This window comes from Punica granatum, chromosome 1, assembly GCF_007655135.1.
Source record: "Punica granatum isolate Tunisia-2019 chromosome 1, ASM765513v2, whole genome shotgun sequence".
NCBI lineage: Eukaryota > Viridiplantae > Streptophyta > Magnoliopsida > Myrtales > Lythraceae > Punica > Punica granatum.
The window spans coordinates 43,619,715-43,641,512 of NC_045127.1; the positions used below are offsets into that span (position 1 = coordinate 43,619,715).

The 21,798-nt window shown below is 42.9% G+C and overlaps 1 protein-coding gene across 1 annotated transcript; it reads right to left on the reverse strand.

The window, feature by feature from the left end:
- Positions 1-16,065: 16,065 nt before the first annotated feature.
- Positions 16,066-21,311, reverse strand: LOC116192658 (BAG family molecular chaperone regulator 6). The gene is made up of 3 exons (XM_031521260.1): positions 21,099-21,311; positions 18,270-20,163; positions 16,066-17,938 (listed from the first exon to the last, which is right to left on the reverse strand). The coding sequence occupies exons 2-3, from the start codon at positions 20,070-20,072 to the stop codon at positions 16,226-16,228; spliced, it is 3,516 nt and encodes a 1,171-aa protein (XP_031377120.1). The 5' UTR covers positions 20,073-20,163; positions 21,099-21,311; the 3' UTR covers positions 16,066-16,225.
- Between the last annotated feature and the right edge of the window lie 487 nt (positions 21,312-21,798).

Sequence of the window (21,798 nt, forward strand, 5' to 3'; positions counted from 1 at the left end):
TCGTACTGAGCCTCCATGCCATCCTCCAACCCGGCTTCGACAAACAGTCCATCGAGTCGGCCTGCGTGCCACTTGAGTCTTTTCTGTTTCAAGAGTAATATACCTTGTAATTTGTACTAAGACGTGGGTATTTACTTTCTTCGCACACATGCATCATATGTTTTACTAAATTAGGGTGTCATTCATATTGACGAGTCTTAAGTCGGTTTTCCTTTCGTCTTGGTAAGAGACGCTTCACTCGGCCTCTTACTTGCGCCTCGATAGAGCCCACCAACCCACGAGGACCTCACCAACTCTCCACAAGATGCAGGCCACACGTCTTTCAGGACACCCTTCCCTTCGAGCACAACCACCATGATCGATCTCACCAACACTAAGATCGATCACCAAGAGGTTGCTGAGAGATGAAGAATTCGTCGGCCAACCACAACTTCAGAGGAAGCTCACTCAGACCCGCGCCAAACTATAGAGACGCGATCAGGAGCTCGCTTGAGCGAACATCGCCATGGAGAGGTCTAGGAAGAGGGCTCGTGGAGGCCCACACATGCACTCTAAGATATATGTCTCCGTAAGGCCCTCACTTAGAACCGATGCTTTGCAAGGCCGTGCTCACTCAAACTCTGAGTGTGGTGGAAGATCAATTTAGGACATCATTTTGCAAAATTTGCATTATACTTTGAACTCATCGGGTCAATATGAATGACAACATTAGCTTTTGGGAATTCACGCATCACATACATTCTATCTATATATTGTTTCACACGGCTAACACCCCGCACTAAAAGGTGAGTCGAGACTACCTTTGCAGATAGACCACTTGCGGTCTTCACCCTTCCTCTATGGTAAGGCGAGCCGTGGCCCAAGGGCCAACCCACCTTCTCAGGCGAAGCTAACTCCCCATTCACTGGACACAACCGAGCTCGTCATCGCTCGATTGAGCACACGCCTTTTTGTGCAACCAAACACGTCCAACTGAGCGCGCTCTTTCGCGTCGTGCGAGCATGCATCCATCTTACCCATGCACACATCCTCGACGCACCCTATGTCTATCCCTCTACGTGCTCGCACGACGCCTACCAATAAATGAAACTAGAAGGCGACTTGAACCCCAAACGATCACAATTAAGGACAACGAACACTCTCCGTCCAACTCCTTGGAACTTCAACACCGAGTCCCAACCATTCCTCCACAAAGATCGCAAGTAACTGCTTCAACAGACAGAGCATGGCGCAGCCCACCCGCCGCGAAAGTCATTTGCATGTTTGCACCTCCAACCGAAAGATTGTCTCGGCACGCCCTCCACTGTGGCGATCAACCGGCCACTGGGGCAACATGCTCCCATTTCTTAAACTACTCTTTTGTTCCCTTTCTATTTTATTTTAATGCATTCCCAAATGGGCTTTTGGCACAAGCAAACCAACACTAGGACAGTCTCGAAAGATGTCCCATCAGTCATGTCGGTCCCGTTCAACTTGCCTATCCTTGTGGGATTCAGCTCCTCGAGTTTTCCCTAGGAAGGCTGCGCATGCCAATCCGTAACCGGGGAAAGTATATACTTATGCGGCCCCAGCCATGGTCTAGCCACTCCGGTGTGGTGATGACTATACTCTCGGAAACAAGTGTCCCTCAAGCATGGCACCCCATGGGCCACATGACGGATGATGGGATCTCTCATGGGTCTACTCTACATTTCTTACCGCATATTTCACCACAAAATCGCCTAATGCATCATCTTCTTTGCCATCTTTCACAAGGACACATCGGTCATAGGCGAAGAACGATGCACGGGTTCACACCTCCCCGAGAACTCTTATTGGGCCTTTATCCTTATACTTCGACAGGGAAGGGTCCGACGAGAAGGTATCCCCCACAAAGTCGAAGACGGAGACAATTGAGCAAATCATTCAACATAGACGCGAGCATCTCTATTGAGATTGAGCGACACTTCAAGGCAAATCGGGCCTTCACCACTGCAAAGGCCCACCACCGATAACATGTAACGACGAGCCCCGGAGCAAGACACATTCGACTTCAAGAGACCTATCCTCCAAGGGGTACCCTTCACGTGAGCGGCAAGATACGGTCGGGAACGGCGATCGCACAAGGTGTCCGCCACGGACCACGTCAACAATAGAGACCGGGGCATCCCCGTCCAACATTCACGCCAAGACAACCTTGGTCACCTACACTTCTGGGGCAAATTTTGTTTTTCTTTTTAGACGATAGGGGAAATCATTTGTAAAGTTTGCAAGGACGAGCAGTATGAAATTCGGCTTCCAAATATCCAAGAGCCAAATCTCAATGAAAAGTCGGCCCTCATGGAATAGGGTTAGGACAGCAAAACGCAACAAGTCTTCACGGGGCAAAGTGCACCAAAGCGGCCCTGGCAATGCAAAATCGATGAGTTTCAAGTACATGGGGTAGAAAATAAACCCCTGCTACAAAAAAATAGAGAACGAAAAGAAGCGGAAAAAGCCGCCAAAAGAAAACGAGGTGACACCGAGGCTCACCAAATGCGTCGGCGGCGCCAATCCAAAGAAATTGAGAAACCCCAACAAAAAAAGGGGAAGCAGCAGACACAACTCCTCGATGAAGACATAATGCAAAACAACGAAAAACTCAGGAGCTAAATTCTCCGGACTCTTCTTCCTTGCAAACTTGAGAGAAAAAAAAATCGAGCCTGCTAGGTTGAAAACCCATTTCGGGCGACCTATGCAAAAGTTAGGGCAAAAGAGAGGCACAACCGGAAAATCCTTGTAGGCGGCCGTGGCAAAAGGAGAGCTAGTCCCCTTTAGGTTCAGAGGTGCGGCCCCGAGGTGGGTAACCATAGTAAGAGGAGAACAAAACGAGAGATAGATATAATTGACCCCATAATCCCTCACATATCATGTGGACTAGGGATCCCTAGGGAAAGTGGCCAGGTTGTCTACTCTAATATGATCCCCGATCAACTCTCCAACACAACTCAACCGTCCAAGGCGGATTCTTCCTTAAGTACAGTGGGCAACCAAGCAAGTCGTCCGAGCAGCTTGGCATAGCCTGCATAACAGAAGGACGAAAAAAGGGGGTACATCTCGTTGCAGGCATGAACTCGTGTATTCTTTTAGCCCGGGGCAACGTGCTCTCCATGCTTTCTTTTTCCTCTAGGTTCATTCATAACTCCAAACGGGTCACAGCCACCCTACAATCGGCTACCACAGTGCCAAAGTCCCAAACATTCCTTTCCGGGAGTCTAGTCATGACACTTTGGAAATGACTAGACTGTGGTCTAACCAAATTTGCACAGAAATCTCCCATGCAGGTTACAAACGCAGCCGCCCTATGGCACTTTGTCGAGAAGGGTTCCAAGCCGACGGGTTCGTCGAACAATCTATAAGGCCGCTTGGGCATCATTGAGAATGTCTCGATATGACCATGCATGGCCAACAGAAGCCCTGGAGGCCTCGTATCGAGGCCTTCAAAAAACGGGAACCCGTTCATATTGCCAAAACAAAATTCTTCATGAGTCGCTCAAGCGACCCGAAATTGAAGAATATGTGTCACAATTACTCCTTTTTAGATGTGCTTACACATTGTTAGTAACTCACCACTAATTTACTGAAGTTATTGGGACCGTAGGAACTGCAAGCAATAAGAACTACAGCGGACTATGATTCCCAATCCCTCGGGATTCGTAAGCTCCAACCGGAGCTCGAGTCCCTCGTCGCAAGACCGGGGCATCCCTAGCAAACCACAATCACCCATGCGGCAAAGCCGACATCCGGCAGAGCAACGAGCAACCACCCCAGCGGTGAGGCCTGCTTCCGGCAGATCAAATATACTACCGCCCCAGGGCAAAGCAGGCCTCCAGCAAAGCACAACCATCCCAGTAATAAAGCAGGCCTCCGGCAAAGCAAAGCCCTTGCAGCAAAGCCGGTCTCCAGCAAAGCATAACTGCCCCAGCAGCAATGCCGGTCTCCGGCAAAGCACAATCGCCTCAACAACGAGCCCAGTTTCCGGCAGTCCAACATGCAACAGCTCCAATAACAAGACCACCTTCCGATAGATCAAGCACAACTGCCCTAGCAGCAAGGCCGACCTCTGGTAAAAGCACAACCGCCCCAGCAGCAAGGACGGTTTTCGACAGTTCGAAAGGCAATAACTCTAGTAACAAGTCCGACATCCGGCATATTAAATACACCGCCGCCCCAGGGGCAAGACACCGAAGAAGCAACTTCATCCCAGCAGCAACGCTGGCCTCCGATAGATCAACACCTTTGGGATAGCATCAGTCATGCACATTCAGCGCACACCACCGTCCACATGGCTAACGAAAAGTTCTGCCCATCTCTGCGGGTGAGCCACGTACATTTCCCACTCTCCTTCGAGACAAGATGCATCTTGGTCCTGAGAGTCAATCCAACCCACAGCACTGCTTCCCTACTGCAACACTCACAAGCAACAGCATCCCCGGTGAACACAGCGATCGGATCATCCCTGCCAAGCACGCGACACAAGTGATCCAGCATGCGCCTAATCATGCAACAAACTGCAAGCCACGCCTACCGCTGCACCATCCCAGCAAAGTCTCGACCCAATGACAAGTGCCCCTTTTCAGCGTCTTGCGCTGTACCTTAGCACTGATCTTTACTTCTGCATTTCCTGCACTTTCCTATCAACTTGCATATACTGCTTTGGGTTTGCACACCCACACTTATTGCTTTGGGTTTGGACACCCACTTCTTAATGCTTTGGGTTTGGACACCCACCATTTATTACTTTGGGTTTGGACACCCACTTTTACTGCCTTGGGTTTGGACATCCACTTTTTACTGTTTTCCGAACTTCGCATTCACCTTTACTGCTTTCCGAACTTCGCGTCCACAGTTACTGCTTTCTGGACTTCGCATCCACCTTTACTTCTTTTCGGACTTCGTGTCCACACTTACTGCTTTCCAGACTTCGTGTCCACACTTACTGCATTCTAAACTTCACGTCCACCTTTACTGCTATCCGGACTTCGCGTCCACACTTATTGCCTTCTGAACTTCGTGTCAACATCTAATGCTTTTCGGACTTCGCGTCCACATTTACTGTTTTTCGGACTTCGTGTTCACATCTAATGCTTTCCGGACTTCGTGTCCACATCTAATGCTTTCAGGACTTCGCGTCCACAATTACTGCTTTCCGGACCTCGCGTCCACTTTTACTACTTTCCGGAATTTGTGTCCACATTTACATTTTTTTCAGACCTCGCGTCTGCATTTACTGCTTTATGGGCGTCGGCCCTGCATTTATTACTTTATGGGATCCGGCCCCGCATTTACTGTTTCATGGGCATCGGCCCCACATTTACTGCTTTATGAACTCCTGCCCCGCATTTACTATTTTATGGGCCTCGGCCCCGCATTTACTGCTTTATGGGCTTCTGCCCTGCATTTACTGCTTTATGAGCCACGACCCCGCATTTATTGCCGAATTCACGCTTTCCCGCTTCCTTGCCCTGATTCCTTTATTTTTCTCTCTCACAACAGGTCTGCACATACACAGCTTACTCCCATACATCCAAAACAAGAAAATCAAGCGTCTACAGGGGAAGTCGAAGCAGTCATCGGGACCAGACATGGTGCTTCTCATAGTCTTTGGCTGCATCCTCTATCCGAGCACACAACCAAATAGGGGCAAGTTGTCAGCCCCTTATTTTGGTCCACTAACTCCATAAGGACAAAATCGTTATTTTGTCACCCGTATGGGGGAAGTATTTTTAGCATATTGCTCGAGCATTCACGACCTTTGAAAATATGGCATTTTCTTAATTTAACATCAATTTTATAATTTTAGAAAAAAAAATACTTTACGGGGGCGTCTTTGGATTTCACGTGTATCGACGTCAATTTTCAAAATTCGGGACGAAAATTCGAGGCCGGAAAATATTTTATCGCACAACATTGTTCCATAAATTTTTCTGAACACAATGCCAGTCCCGGATAATTTTTTTGACATCCAATTGAAAAGAAGATAATTTTACGGTTTACGCGTATCAATTTCAAATCTTTTTTTTTAAAAAAAAGGTCGGTCAGAAGTTCTGAAACTTCTGACCGTTGTCCTTTTTGTTGGTGACCATTTTTTTTCTTTTTCCGTTTTTTCCTTTTCTTCTCCTTTCTTTTCCTCTTCTTCTTTCCGCTCCTCTTCTTCAATCTTTCATCCTCCTCAACAGAGAGAACCCTAAGAAAAAAACATAGATCCTCACCTCAAAAAAACCCTAACCGAGCGGTCTCTCTCTCGGCTCATGAACATAGCCGCAACATTCCCATTTCCCTTCAGCTCAGATCTCCGCTCCCAGCAGGTTCTCTCACAACTTTCTCTTCCCTTCAGCTCGTTTTTTGCTCCCAACTCCCCTAGAATCCACCGCAACATTCCAACTTTCCACTCAGCTCAGAGCTCCTCTCGACTGACCTCTCAGCTCAACTCTCTCACCATTCCCCCAGCTCACTCCCCCGGAACCCACAACTCATGGCCCTCAGCTGACATTTTCTCCCTCAGCTGGTCACTCCCGGCCATCACCTCCCCTCAAAGCTGCACACGCCACCCCCATGCGCCCCATGCACGCACCTGCCATCTCCCGCGACAAGCCAACAACTTGTCCCCGACCTTACTCCTCTTCCTCTCGGTTTTCTTTTTTGGCAGAGGAGGACAACAGAGCCATCCTCATCACCGACCTGCTATCGTCACTCCCATCTCTTTCATCACCAACCTGCTATCGTCACTCCCATCTCTTTCTCTTTCTCTGTTATTTTTATGTTCGTTTTTTTTTCATCTTTCTACTAGTCTTTCCTTTTCTTTTGCAAGTAAAAATGTCTGGAGCCTGACAACCCTTGCTCCTACCTTCCCGAACCTATTTAGGTCCCGATCTCCTCTTCTCGGCTCAACTGGGTTCAGCTGGCCCTTCCTCGATGAGTGGTTACCTTGAACGCGTTTGAATATCCCCTTTTCGGTACCGGTTCATGAGGACCTCCGAAGTTCCCTAAGCCCTAAGCTAAGCCTTTCCCTTCTTGCTCTTGTTCTAACTCTTTTTTTTATATTCCATTTCTCTTCCTTTTCCCGTCACCGACCGTTTCCTTTTTCTTTTGTGTTGGCAGTTGCATCGACATTTCGAGGGATTACCGAAGTCTTGCAGGCTCCTCTCGACACTATCCCGATGAAGGTATCAAATCCTGATTTAGTGGCATGTTTAGGGCTTCATTTTTACGTATTAATGTTTGCTTAGATGATGATGACGTGAAGTGAATATTTGTGAATTGTGTCGATGAACGAGATTACTCCAAACGCGATTTTACAAACTTTCCGTTCTGTTCCATTTTAGTCCTTGCCGATATTTTCATTTTTTCAGACCTGCTCTAAACTTTAAAATTTGTTTCAACCAAGTTCTGGGCCATTTTCAACATTTTCAGTTCAGCCACAGAATTTTCAAATGATTTAAACCAGTTCATAAAACTTTTAAATTTGTTTCAGTTCAGTCCCTATGACTTTTTCACTTTTTCAGATCAGTCCCGAACTTAAAAATTCGTTTCAATCAAGTCCTGAGCTATTTTTAACACTTTTAGTTCAGCCACAGAATTTTCAGGTCATTCAAATCAGTCCAGGGAACATTTTAATTCGTTTCAGTTAAGTCCCTGTGATTCTTTTTTCATTTTTTCAGATCAGCCCCAAACATTCAAATCTGTTTCAATCAGGTCCCAGGCCATTTTTAATTCCCATTCAGCCACATAACTTTTCAAACGTTCCAAATTAGTCCAGGAAACTTTCCAAGTTGTCTCAAATCAGTCCCCGAAATTTTTAGCTAAATTTCCAAATCAGTCTCTGTTCCTTCAAAATTATTTTAATTCGATCCTTGAGCAATTTATGAGATGTGTGTTATGATCGTGAGTGATATATGATTGTATGTGACCGTATTTTATGTTTAGTTTTGATCGGATGAAAAATCATAAGTTAAATGTGTTAGGTTTAAACAAATCGCTTCGTAAACCCATAGAATCTAAGGCAAAGAATACATCAAAACGGTTTAATTAATCACGTGAGCTTAAAACTGACGAATTAATTTTATTGTGATCATTTTGCCCATATTCGTGTGCTTGGAATGTTTGAATGTGTATTTGATTAAAATATCAAATGAATCGGTTTAATCACGTAAAGTTGATAAAAAATTGGATTTAACTCCAAGACGGTCGGGAACTAGAGTTTTCTCGGGGCGGCCCACCAATGACGGTTCTGACGGCTCGAAACCCGTAAACTAAAGCATTCGACAAATTTTTAATTAACTTAAAATTCCACACATGGGACAATCGAGACGCTAAACTTGACTAAATTAAATCACTTGACTCCTTTAAATGAATTGCACGAACCGATTAATAATTTGTAATCGCGTCGACAATTCAAGAACTGTTTTCCATGCCTTTCTTAAAAATTCATAATTTCAAAAGTACCGAGATACGTGCCTTGTGTAGCATGGATATCTAGAGAGTACTCGTATATCTTGACTTAAGTCTAGGCCCAATTTGAGGCGGCTCAAGTCGGGATATACGAGTCCTCTTTGGACCACTTCCAGGCGAAGCGACTGGTTTCTAGGCTCTTTCGGGGTCTTCACAACCCCGATGGATCCAAGGGATTGGTCGACACCGGCTATTGACTTTCGATAGTCCGTGTCGCGTGATCTTGATTTTTCATACATATACATATTTTCCGGTTCAAGGGCATGACTACTAGTTCTTGACCCGCCGACACCCTAACGGTGTTTCGTGCTCTCATTTCCCTAAATTTGTGTTTAGAACGGTTTAAAATACAAAAAACAAATTAACCTCAAACTCGGCTTAACCAAACATGGGCAAATAGTCAAGCAAATGGTTAGGTTTTGGGTTTTAGGTGAAAACACTCTTAATCTGTAAAAATCACATTGTCACGATTTAAAACAATTTAAAAACAACCCACACATTTGAGACTTGATTACAGACATCGTGTTTGTCGGGTCCACTAAAATAACGCCGAATGCTACATGCCCTCTCCATCGCCGCGTTTGTTTGCTTTAGGGTAGGATTTGCATGCCAAGATACCCCGATTAAGAATCGGTTAACTTACATAAATTCGGCAATAACAAAACCCCATTGTTTCTTTATTTGTGCTTACTTGTTACATTTTTACACTTATTTGTTATGCGGATCGAGCCCGATCCTTTAGGACACGATTTACACGGGTCCAACGCTCCTAATCGTCAATCTCGGGTCCAACACCCCCATGCACTGAGTGCGCATCTTAATTTAATTTTCAGTCTTTTCCAAAACCAAACGGTGAGTATGAGTGAAATAACGACTAAACGCGAACCAATTGGGATTCAGTTGTTGTAATTTGTATTCTCATTTGAGAGAACAATGTGAGGATTTATTATGTACATTTATTCATGTAAAATCCCGGTCGGATAGTGAATGGTCGGAGTGTTTCTTCGAATTTACGGTGTCAAAACGGGTGAGTCAAGTGCAACCCTAAATCATGCGGTAAATAAATAAAATGGCAAACCTAGTAAGTTAGAGTACCAAAAGGGAGTGTGGGATATAGGCTTACACGTAATAGAACTCCCGAATTCGGAATTTCTGGTTCCGTACAGACCATTGCCTTAGCATACTAGGTGTATCTTATACCCCTAGACCCGAGCAACTCATCGGCCCTCGACCTTCGGGTCGTAAACTGGTAGTGGCGACTCCTTCTCACATGCGTCCGTCGCGTGTCCTCGAGAAGGTGGACACTCCCAAACCGCGTTGTCGAGGCTTGCGTATGCGTGCCCCGATGAGACGAAATTCGGGTGCACACAATAATAATAATAATAATAATAATAATAGTAGTAATAATGTATACTTATTAAAATTATTAAGGGTTTTTGATGTATTTTGCTAAAAGTAAATTTATGAAACAAATCTATTTTTTTTTGTGCACATGAAAAATATCATTATTTTACTTTTAAATTTTCTGACGAGAATTCTTATTATAAATATTTGAGAATTAATTAATAAATTAAACTTATAATTTTGTAGGTTTGTGAACTAGGTTTGTAACAGGAAATGTTTTCAGTATTTAGGGAAATAATATTAATATAAATGTAAAAGTATAAGGAATAAATATATTTAAGTGTAGTAGACTGACAAGTGAAATTTGATTAGCTCTACGGTTAAGGAGATATGCGTGAAACGTGTGAGGGGCAAATGTGTAAGAAGCAACGAGAGGTCTTGGGTTCTTGACAGGCCAAACACAAAGTAATAAAGAGGGGTTGGCGAAAGGAATTTTTTTTTATGGGATTAACGAGGAACAAATATTTATTATTATTTTTAATGGGATTAGCGAGGGACTAATGAAATATTTATTATTATTTTTAATGGGATTAGCGAGGGAGTAATGAAGGATATGGCCCTCGCTAATCCCTCGCTATAAAAAAAATTATTTTTAATTAGCGAGGACAGTTCCCACGCTAATCCCTCGCTAACATGTGTCGACGGATTAGCGAGGGATCATCCCTCGATAAGTTCACTAAGTTTAGCAAGGCTCATTTTAGCTAGGGATCCGTGTCCTCATTAAACCTTCATTAGCGAGGGATTAGCGAGGAATCCCACCCTTGCTAATACCAGCATTTTTAGTAGTGGAGTCCCAGCCATATAATTATATATAAGACCGATATAATTCGAGTTCAAGCCTGCTCATGTAAGGGAAAAAATCAAGCCTATCTATTTTCTTTTAAAACTTTTAAATTATTTCTAAAATATAGAGTAAGGTGTAATTTTTGTGTGACATCTTATTAGATAAGATCATGAGCTTAATAGAGAATATGTGTGAAGTAGAAATCATGGGCTAGTGAAAACCCTATTGATAGAATTGATAGTGAAAACCTTATTGGTTTTAAGTCGATGATGTATGAGTGTTTGCATCGATTCATTTTTCTCTCTCATTCCAAACATTCTATTTTTTTTCAGTGTAAAGTATATAATATTCTCAGTAGTATATACATACTATAAAAAGTACTTATGCTAGAAATTAGAAAAATGATTTGCGTTTTAAACAAACAACCCCTAAAAGAAGACAATATTTATAAGACTAAGGGTTAAGTGCAGAGGCGTTTTTTTATCGGCTAAAAGCCATGAGGTCGATATTAATCTTCATAAGTAGAAATTTCATATAATTTTAGGTCATGTTTAATTTCCCTAAATAGAATGAAAAGCAATCAAATGAATTTTATAATGTGAAATATAATTAATTTTATTAAAAAATGATCTTTTCCTAGTTTAATTTGAAAATGTGAATCAACGTATTAAAAATGATGAACTTATTTATCAAGATTATAATTTACACGTATTATATGAATCTCAAAGAAAATATATCATAGTTGAATAAAAGCCAGTTGAAATGATGAAATAGACATTACTTAAATTTTTTGGAGGAAAAACCACTCCATTAGGTTGGAGAAAAAAATTCATTAAAATGAAATGCTTTTTCCAACTTATAAAATAAACATTGAAGAAAGAAATGAAGAAACCATGAAGGATCCATTCCATTCCATTTCTTCTTCTTTTTGATAACTCATAAGTAATATTATTGATGAAGTGTAATTAAGGTACAAAGCAAAGATCATTAGAGTAATTTCATTACTTTTTCGGTGTACCAACCGTAATCTTAGTTTATCTCTAAGTCTGCGAGCCTCCTTCGGGACATTGAGGCACATAGAAAGGTGCTTTTCTATCAACAAATTAATTATGTAATCCGAACAGAGTTGTTGACCGAAAGAAAAATGAAGTCCTATAATAAGTGACTATATGTCTATGTCTAAGACCAAACCCAAACCCGAAGTAATTAAAGCACTTCATCACCCTCTTTTAAGAGAAAAAGAGAACTTAGAAAAGGGTCTAATAGTTAAAAAGGTCGAGAGAGAGAGAGACCCATAAGAACACGAAGTGATGAAATTGAAAGATGACAATGCATTGCCAAGAGAGAAAGGAAGTGAAGTGACAATGGTGACAATGGGGGCGTTATTTTCACCTCTGCCAGCTGCTCTTCCTCAACCTGTGAATGTGACCCGACACAAACACACTCAACAAAGTAAAAGGAAAACAAAATTAAAAGCATGCGGTCCGATCTGATTATATGATACGTACCGATCCGATTTTAAATCGGTTTGAGGACAGGGTAGAAGAATGGGACCTAGAGCCCGCATTTACAAAAGGTTATTCTCACAGGATACAATTGCTTTGGACCATTTCTTAGATAGATTGGTAAATATTCCATCATGAGATTAGGTTTGTTGTCATCATCCACATTAAAGTTGCCATGGAGAAATTATTCTATCTCCTAACGTGGTGTGAGGATTGTCATAATTATTTTAAACTATGACAATATAATTGATTCTTCGTTACCGCACAATTATTTGATAGAATTCGTCAGTTGTTCCCAGGCATCTATGTAATTTTTCCTCCTCCTTATTTCCAATTTTCTGGTTACATATCTTCCTTGGGGAATTTTAACTTGACATCAAGTTATGATGACACACTTGGTACATCAATTTAAATGTTTAGTATTTCAGTTTAAGTATTTAGAACTTTTATTATTTATGATGGATTATACTAAATATTAGACGCTTAAATTAAGATACTAAACGCTTGAAATTGAAAGTAAAAGTAATATACACTTGTATTAATAATGAGTACTAAAAGTATTAGACGTTTGTAATGAAGTACTAAACACTTTTTTTTTGTCAAATAGAAGTATTAAACACTTAAACAGTAGTATTATGTGTTACTTTGACTCTATATCATGCTTGAAGTACCAATCTTTCTTATATTAAAAAAATGGAGAATGACACTTGAGGTCCTATATGTTTGTCAATTTTTGACATCGAGTCCTAAATGTTTCAGTTTGGAAAAACAAGTTCTAAAAGGTTTAGAAAAGTGACACTTTTGGTCCTTTCTGTTACTCCCGTTAACGGAATTCCAGCAAAGCAAACGGAATGCCACGTGGCGCTTCCTGAGTGGTCAAGAGTTGGTTCAGGTAGTTGGGGGTAGAATCGGGTCAGGTTCGGGTCCGAATGTCTCCTTCTTCACCCGACTCCTTCCCCATGCGCCGCCCCTGCACTCGAAACCCTAGCGCCGCCCCTGTGCTGGAAAGACTCCTCCATTGGCGATGGTCATAGAGCCCAAGAGCTTGCTCAGCTCTTCATCGTTCCTCACCACAATCTTAGGGTTTTCTCAAAACTATGAACAAACAATCGATCTGCAATCTTAGGGTTTTTTGGAAACCATGAACAAAAAATTGCTCCCAACTCTAGTAGGAAGGAAAGTTTCTTGACAAAATTATGGAAGACGTTCAGAAATTGGAGAAGCTACCAACTCAATCTCTGTTCCTGACATTTCCGAGCAATTCTTCAGTGATGATTTCAAGGCTATTTTCAAAGCTCTCAGGGATAAGGTCGGAAGGCAGCAGGAGGCTATAAGGCAAATAAGCCAAATGGTCGCTCACTTCAGGGAAGACTTCAGAGGACATAATTGCAGGGGACCTCAGCAAAAAACCTGTGTGTTGTATTCCTGGAGAATGTGGACAGGGCTGATGAGCAGGTCCAGAGCAACCTCCTGCAAGTCCATAGAATGTTCCTCGCTTGCCCAAGAAGACGAAGGGTGGTGTGAGGAAAGGCTTGAAGAAGGATGGCCCTGATGCCATTGTTGCAGGGGCGGCGGTTGCAGGGGATGGAGTCGGGTGAAGAAGGAGACACCCGGCCCGAACCCGACCCGATTCTGCCCCCGACATCCGGACCTGAATCCACTCGTGACCACTCATGAAGCGCCACGTGGCATTCCGTTTGCCTTGCTGAATTCCGTTAACGGGAGTAACGGAAAAGACCAAAAGTGTCACTTTTTCAAACCTTTTAGGACTTGTTTTTCCAAACTTAAACATTTAGGACTCGATGTCAAAAATTGACAAATATATAGGACCTCAAGTGTCATTTTCCCATTAAAAAAACAAAGATTTCATTTCATTTATTACACCAAGGTAGGGAAAAACACCAAAAAAAGAAAAAAAAATTAATTCATGGAAGGAAATTATTCAGTCCCAGGGGGAAACTGATTCTGGATAATATAGTCAATTGAAAATATAATATAGTCGATGAACTTTGCTCCAATCGACTATGTTTATTTTATAGACGATTATGTTATTTTGGACTAGTTCCACGCCTGAACTGGGTAAGCTCCACTCACAAAAACACCAAAATAGTAAATTTGTCCAAGAAATAATAAAAAAAACAGAGAGAGAAAGAGAGAGAGAGAGGAGAAACGTACGGACAGAGTGGGAGCTGCAGAGTTGGCGCAGAATCCGGGAAATATGTCTTTCTTCTTAAAAAAAAAATAATAGTATTTGTTCTGCCTAAATGAAATTTCGAATTCAAATTTTAAAAATGAAAAAAAATTATATTTAAAAAATCTTACTCTTTAATAAATTGATCCGACTTGACTTAAATTAATCCACGTCTATTATTTCGGTATAAATTGTCGGGAGAGACAGAACAGCCGTGACAGTACAGGCAACCCTTTTTCTGTTCCGATCCAATCTAATAGCAAAACTACCCAGAAAGGTTTTCTCCTGATCCAGTTGTGGTAATTCCGCATTATATTAATCTTTCATCCCAGTCTCCGAACTTCCATTGGTCTCTCTAAATGGTCAGATTAGCACTAACAGGTGAAGTCAGTACCAATACAGGGACCCAGAGGGAACGACGTTCTGAGAGGGACATTAAATTTTACTAATCTTTCTTTTATTTGACCTTTATACATCAAAAATATCGAATAACTCGCTTTAGTGTTCCGTGTCAGTGAAAACAGTTTTCCATTTCCGTTTCCTTTCTTTTTTTTTTTTTCCCAAGGGGAGCTGTTAAGAGCATTGTTTTCCTTTTCCGAAAATTTTGGGTGCAAAACGTTTTCCCGTCCGTAGAGAAAAAAAAAAGGAAAAGGAAAACAGAAAACAAAGATTCAATTCGAGGAGTGCCTTACTCTGATTTTTCACCAAAATGAAAACATCGAAACTTCAGAGAGAATTTGTTTTCCGTCTTCGTTTCCATATCCAGCTGAAAGCAGCGAAAATGAAAAGGATATGACATGTCAAAATGCCATCCCATGTTTAGAGAAATTACTTTTTGGGCATTTTAATTGTATCGCCACTTCACTTGATAAATTACTGATTGAATTACAACAAATAAAAGAATAAAAATGTCAAATATCTCGAGCGATTATCGAAATTAGTTTTGATTTGGTTCAATTTTAAAGTTGGTTTCAACTAGCTGGTAAAATTCTAGTACCAGTTCCAACTAGTCATTTGGTACATCCATCAGCACCCAAACCAAAGACTGGTTGCAGTTAATTTTCTTTACCAAGCCTGGACGAGGAAATCATATCTGTAGGAAGTCGAAATCGTCTTAAGGCCGGTTTCATCATGGCGCAAGGTTTCAGTTCTCCGTACGTGTGGTTCTCGTTTTTGGATTTCTTACCCTGTTGTTTCTGTCATTAGTTTTGCATATTGGACAAGGTCATGCATTCAGCTTGAACCTGAGACCGGGCTCATAATATTGTCAATTGAATGGCAATCGGACTCCGCCTTCGTCCCCTACTTCACTCTTCTAGGAATTGAACAAGGCTGGATTTTATGCCCCTTCAGCAATGACTCTGAATTAAGTCATCGCAACTATTATACGGACGATGTTTGATCAAAGCACTATGTCACGGTACCAAAGCTGATGAGAAGATTAGTACGAATTTGTATTGAAACTTGTACAGAAATGGAAAACTCGACCGGTAGACTTTTAACCTTTGAGATCCTTCGATGTCGTGCTTATATCCTCTCCTGGTTGTGTATTGCTTGCAGATATTATATGCCTGGTGATTAATGAAGCTTACCAACTCGTACAAACAGAAAAGCGGAAGTGAAGAAATTCAATTCCATCGGACAGATCCAAAGTGAAAATTATTAGGAAAAAAAATGTGGAAAACAATGAAAAATATAACTGGAATGACGAATTTTTTTCTTTTCGATAATGACTGGAACGGCGAATTTAATTATCCTTAATTATGTGAATTTACATTCTTGTTTTTCACATACACAATTCGACATACATGGAACAAACCCACTTCACATCCAAGGAACACGCATAAAACCGTAGCAGCCCGATCTTACAGTTTAAGTTGACAGAGGAGTCCTTCCCGATGGATTAGGAGACAGCTTTCGACGAGATGCTGCTGCTGCTCTGCATCGCCTTGATCTCATTTTCTTGCTCTTTGCCAGTTTCTTCTCCAATTCCTTCATTCTTCCAGTCAGACTGGATATGACATCCAATTGTTCTTTCCCAGCCTCCATCAACTTCTGCATCATCTCCCGCAGCTTCTCATTGTGCTCGAGCTCATTGATGCTGTTGCTATTACTCAACTTGGATCCGCTACTTGCCATTCCATCTCCATAATAAACAGGGTGGTCTTCAGTAACAACCACAACCTCATTCTCAGGAGGCTTGGCTACTCTGACATTCTCCATTACCTCCTCAGCAGTGACTCTTTCAGCACCACAGCGATCACCTTGCTCGTGCTCCACTCCAATTTCATTTTCCTGATTTCCAGATGGTTCACCAGCATTGCTATCATTCCTTTCAACCAATTTTTGAAGTCCCTCGGGTGATAACACGGAGGAAGCATTCTCATCCTTCACCTGTTCCGGAGCAGTAGTGTCTTCACTTGACAAGTTGGATTCCCCTTCCTCAGCTAGAGACTCTGGCAACACTGTACTAGCATCATGATGCTGTTCTTGTGGGTACACCTCCTCCTTCGCACTTATCGAGTCCAAGGCAGATGCTTCATTCTTCACCTGTTCATCTTCCCTAGACAACGCAAATTCCCCTTCATCAGGTGGTACCACGGATAGCACTATGGAGTCAGCTTCATGCTGTTCTTGAGAATGTTCTTCGTCCTTTCCCCTTATCGTGTCGGAGGTACCACCATCCTTCACCTGTTCAGGTGTAGTTTCCTCACGTGGCACTGCAGATGTTCCAACCTCGTGTGGAGTCACTGGCGCCACTTCACCACGATTCACATCCTCCTTTTGGGCGTTCTCCTCCTCTCCTATTACCAAACCCATTTCAAGTTCCACGGTTTCCTGCGTGTCTGGTGTTTCAAGTTGCTTCACCTCAGCATCATCATCTGATCCGATATCTTCGATTTCTCCCTTGAGGTGGTCCTGCTGCTGGTTACTTTCGTAAGGAGCATCACACTTTTGCTGGAGCTCAACTATTTCTCGGTCCTGGTCTACTAATACCCCAGCAGGCAATTCCATCAGCAAGTCGACATCAGATTCTCCATCACCAGAAACTAGATACTCAGAATCAGGACTTCTTGGCAATTTCTGGTTGGCATGACGCTTTGCCTCCCCAGCATTTGATGCCTCATCTTTCTCCCTCTCCATGGTCTCACATTCACCCTCCTCTGATGAGGTATTGACCTGAGAAACTTGTTCAATTGATCCAGCAGGTGTTACCATTTCACAGTTCAGATCACTTGACAAAAATTCTTTTACCGTCTCACTGGAGGATTCTCCCTCCAAGGGAATCGTCACCTCTGCATTAGCAAGCACAATCTCCGGTGCCTTTACCTTGTGAGCGGCAGTTTCCTCGTTATCTCCAGATATGGCATCAACGGGTTGCAAGTTTTCTTCTCTGTCCACGTAGCATTGCTTGCTTGTGTCATCAGCAACATTCTTATGCATGTCCCCCTTGATGATAGCTGAAGATTGCTTTTCCATGAGATCATCTAATCTCTTGCTCAAAAGAGAATCGAGCTTCTCTTGCAAAGCCACCATCTCCCTGGCCAAGGACTTCCGAACATCACGAAGACTTGGGTGCAAACCCTGCAATGAACCCAAAATTAAGCATTATAGTGAATCAACAGATCCTAGCAACTCACACTTTTCAAATACTACTCCAACACACCCCCGACCCCCCATTAACGCACACTTCTTATGAATCAACACTACATAAAGTTCGAACAATTATCCCGAATAGTCCTAAAGGAACTCTTGAAAGAGCCATTCCTATGTCATCCTTCTGACTGCCCCGGTGAACATCATATTATACCCCATCGTCAGATTCTACTTTAAGATTTCCTCGGGTTGGAAATTATATAGTATGGGGAAAGCGTAGAAAAAGCTACTAACAAGATAAATAGACGAACTTACTTACCTGAAGGGTATCCAATGTCAATAGGAGGCTCATTATGGTTTCCCCAATCACCACTCTCTGCTTTGCAACCTTCTCTCGATCGAGAGACGTACTGTCCGAGGATTCTAGCTCTTCAATGCTCTTCTTGATCTTAGCCACCTCATGACGGATACTTGCCATTTGCTTCAGCTTCTTCCTGGTCTCCCATTTCCTCACCTCAAAACCACGATAGGCAGCTTGAATAAGTGTAGCTGCTTCTATGCCGGAGAGAGGTCTTACTGTTGTTTCTTTCTTTTCTTCCGTTTTTCCATCACTGATAACATTCTTCTGTGGATTCTCTACAGTGTCATGTTCCTTAATTCCCTCGCCAGCCTCTTCTCTGTCTTTACGATTCTCCTGACCAACGGAATTCACCATAACAGGATGCTCAGCTCGCTTCACGCTTACCATTGCACCGTCTTTCTTGCCAGTGGGACTATCCTTCACCTCAATAACCTTCAACTCCTTTCTTTTCTCCTGATTCGACTTTCTCTCGTTAGCAGCTTCAGCAGGTGGATTCTTTCCCTTACTGTCTGTCACATCAGAAGAAGCATTCTCTCTGGCACCCGGAGGGCTGGGAGCTCTTGAACTGCCGTTGGTGCTTTTCTTCCTTGGCAAGGGATCGACTCTCAAGCACACCGGAGGTAACTTTGGCTTCTCTGGGGACGCCAGCTCTTTTTTCCCAATTGATCCCTTTACTTTGTTTTCTACTCCCTTGTCGGAAACATCACCAAACTTCTTCCCAGAATTCTCCAAGTGAATGCTGCCTGCAGATGGCTCTGCATTCTTCACAAGCACATTCTCCTCGGCATATTTCTTTGCCGAGTGTGATCCACTCTTGCTCGCAATACCTCCCTCAGCCCCGGATGCTCTGATCTTATCTGCATTAATGTAGTTGTCGGAAGGAACAGCTTGGGAAGAAGATCTTGAAGAATCATTCTTTCCTTCTCTTTCACCCTCCTCCAGCTTAGCATAAGGTATCCAGATGATAGGATACGAGAACTGCTTACTATAGTCTTCAGTTTGCTGGTTCCCCATTCTCATATCGTTGCCATCGGGCATCTGAAGGCCAAGATTTTCCACGTTAGCAGGTAAGTAGCTTTTCCAGCTCGGTTGCTGGTGCGAAGATTTTCCTCTGGGTTTGACATCTAAAAGAGCACTGTCATGATCCGCGGACTTTGGTTTCAAAGGCTTCTTCTGCTCTGCGTTCTTCCCATACTCGGGCGGTATCCAAATGACTGGATATTGATAGTTTCTTACATCCGATGGCACCAGCACACCTCCTTCAGGAGAATTCTTCTCCTTCTCATGAGAAGGCTCTTGCTCTTCAATCTCGACTCTTGGATCACCTTGGGGCTTGCACGCATGCTTAGGAAAGCCACAACAGTGGTAATCCCCGGGTCCAGCCGCATTCTTGTCATACTCATACCTCGGAATATCTGCAACATAAGCTGGAGGAGGGGGCACATGATGAACAGGTACAGCGTGAGGGTACATGGGGTAAGAACTCCACCAAGGAGACGGTTGAGGCGGGAAGAAATGGGGAAAAGATAGACCGTAGCTGTTGTGGCCAGGGACGGGCATGTGATTGCAGCAAGAATGGCATCCAACAGGATAGCTGTAAGGAGCTCCGTACGGTGCAGCGCCATGGAAGACCGGGACTTTGGACGGATCTACCATCACTTGCGATGGAACAGCCTCCGAAGTTGGCTGGACATAGGGGACGTATTGTACCCAGCCATTTTGATGAGGAATCGAGTCCTGGCATGCGTAAGCGCGTGCCATCTCGTTACACAACTGGGTAGTTTTTGAAGCAAAAACCTGTACTCCTTATTGCTCAGAGCCCACCTATGATGCAGGCAATGGTACTCTGATTCTGCGGAAGTAACAAAAATCGATCAGGGAAAAAACATACAACAACACAGAGAATAGAAGCACATCGATGGCATGCAATTATTCATCAATTACATCACGAATTCACAGTAACCGAGTACAAACAGCGAAACACTTGATTGAAACAAGAGGCCCAAAGGCAGGCAGATATTCATGAGAATTGCTACCACCAAAAAATGCAGCATCGTTACGTGCCAAAACCAAGATGATAACGGATTTCCATGTAATGGAGTTATTTCCTCTGATGATTCAGCAAGATTATGCCAATCGCCAGCTAGTAGTAGGCAAGAATAATTCTGGGATTATTTTGTGATGTAATTTATTGTAATTACCATTTTCTTGTTCTTCCTAAACTTATTCACTCTTGTATATTTAGCCATGTAACCTCTGTAAGATATAACGAGAATACACGATACTTTTCCTATCTCAGTATTGTTATGGTATCAGAGCAAAATTGCTCCAACGAGTGCTGATCCGACAAGTTCTTTTTGCCATGGCTGATGAACACTCCATTACCATGTACATGCCCTATGATGGTTATGCTCAATCCATCCCGGTAGATTAATCCATTTAGCTCAGAAACCAATTGGCAGCTAAAACGAAAAAATACCATTCGGACAAGAAAGCTAACCTAAGGGTCCACTTCCATTGACCATAGTACATTTCGAACAACAATGGAGATCGAGTCGAGTTGAGTCTCAGATATTGAACCTTTTTCCATAGTATATGCCATATAATCCATACTAGATCAAACCCATCTCATTCAAATCCCAGACATTTCACTCAAATTGTCACAGCGACATAGCCCAGCTTCCAGTTTCTCAAGCTTAATCAAACCCACAAGCATTTCACGACATCGAAGCAGACTGACCGCAAGCAGAAACAGAGAAAGAGCAGAGAAGAGAAATCATAACTTACAAGTTCAAGAAAAGAAGATAGACTCCGAATGTAGGTAACCACCCCAACGGTTCCACAAATCCGAATGCTTCTTTACCGGCACGAAATCGGTCCGCCAACCCGAGATAGGTGTGATTGAGCGCTTTTTCCCTTCGCCTTTGCTTGTGTCTGCCTGATCACAATTCGTTCGATAGAGGGAGAATTAAATTGCGGCCTTTTTATATGGGCAAGGCAGGAAGCGATGGGTTTCCGTTTTCGGCGACGTAGAAATATCTGACATGTTCGAGATGTTTCCCGCCATTCCACAGACGAGGCGAAATGTCTCGAATTTTCTAGGACACGTGTCGGATTGTCATTCGCCCAAACATGTGTCTTGACTTGTTTCTCGCGGAAGTTAAGAAGAAGAACCAGACAGGGATCCTTCGACGGTTTTCCTTCTGGATCCAGTGGTCCCGTTTTCATTGATGTCCTATAGAGAGAGCTTGATCACAACCGTAGATTTCACACTGATTCTTCATGACCGTTGATGAGATTAGCCAACACCAACGACTTGAACGTTCTAGCTCTGCTCCCAAATGCGATTATGTGGCCCTTCGATCGTGAAGAATTAATTTCAGTCTGGTTTTGTGTCTGTTATCGCAAACACGACCCTAATTCCTCTGAAATTTCGGAAATAAAGCATCCCTGACTCAAATTTAAGGTCGTGGTGGCTCAACACCAG

What these genes read in the sequence shown, in the direction of transcription:
- LOC116192658 (XM_031521260.1), bottom strand. Translation starts at nt 20,072, where the DNA reads ATGGCACGCGCTTACGCATGCCAGGACTCGATTCCTCATCAAAATGGC. An exon ending in TGACATTGGATACCCTTCAG is followed by an intron (nt 17,939 to 18,269) that starts GTAAGTAAGTTC and finishes GGTTCATTGCAG; the next exon opens with GGTTTGCACCCAAGTCTTCG.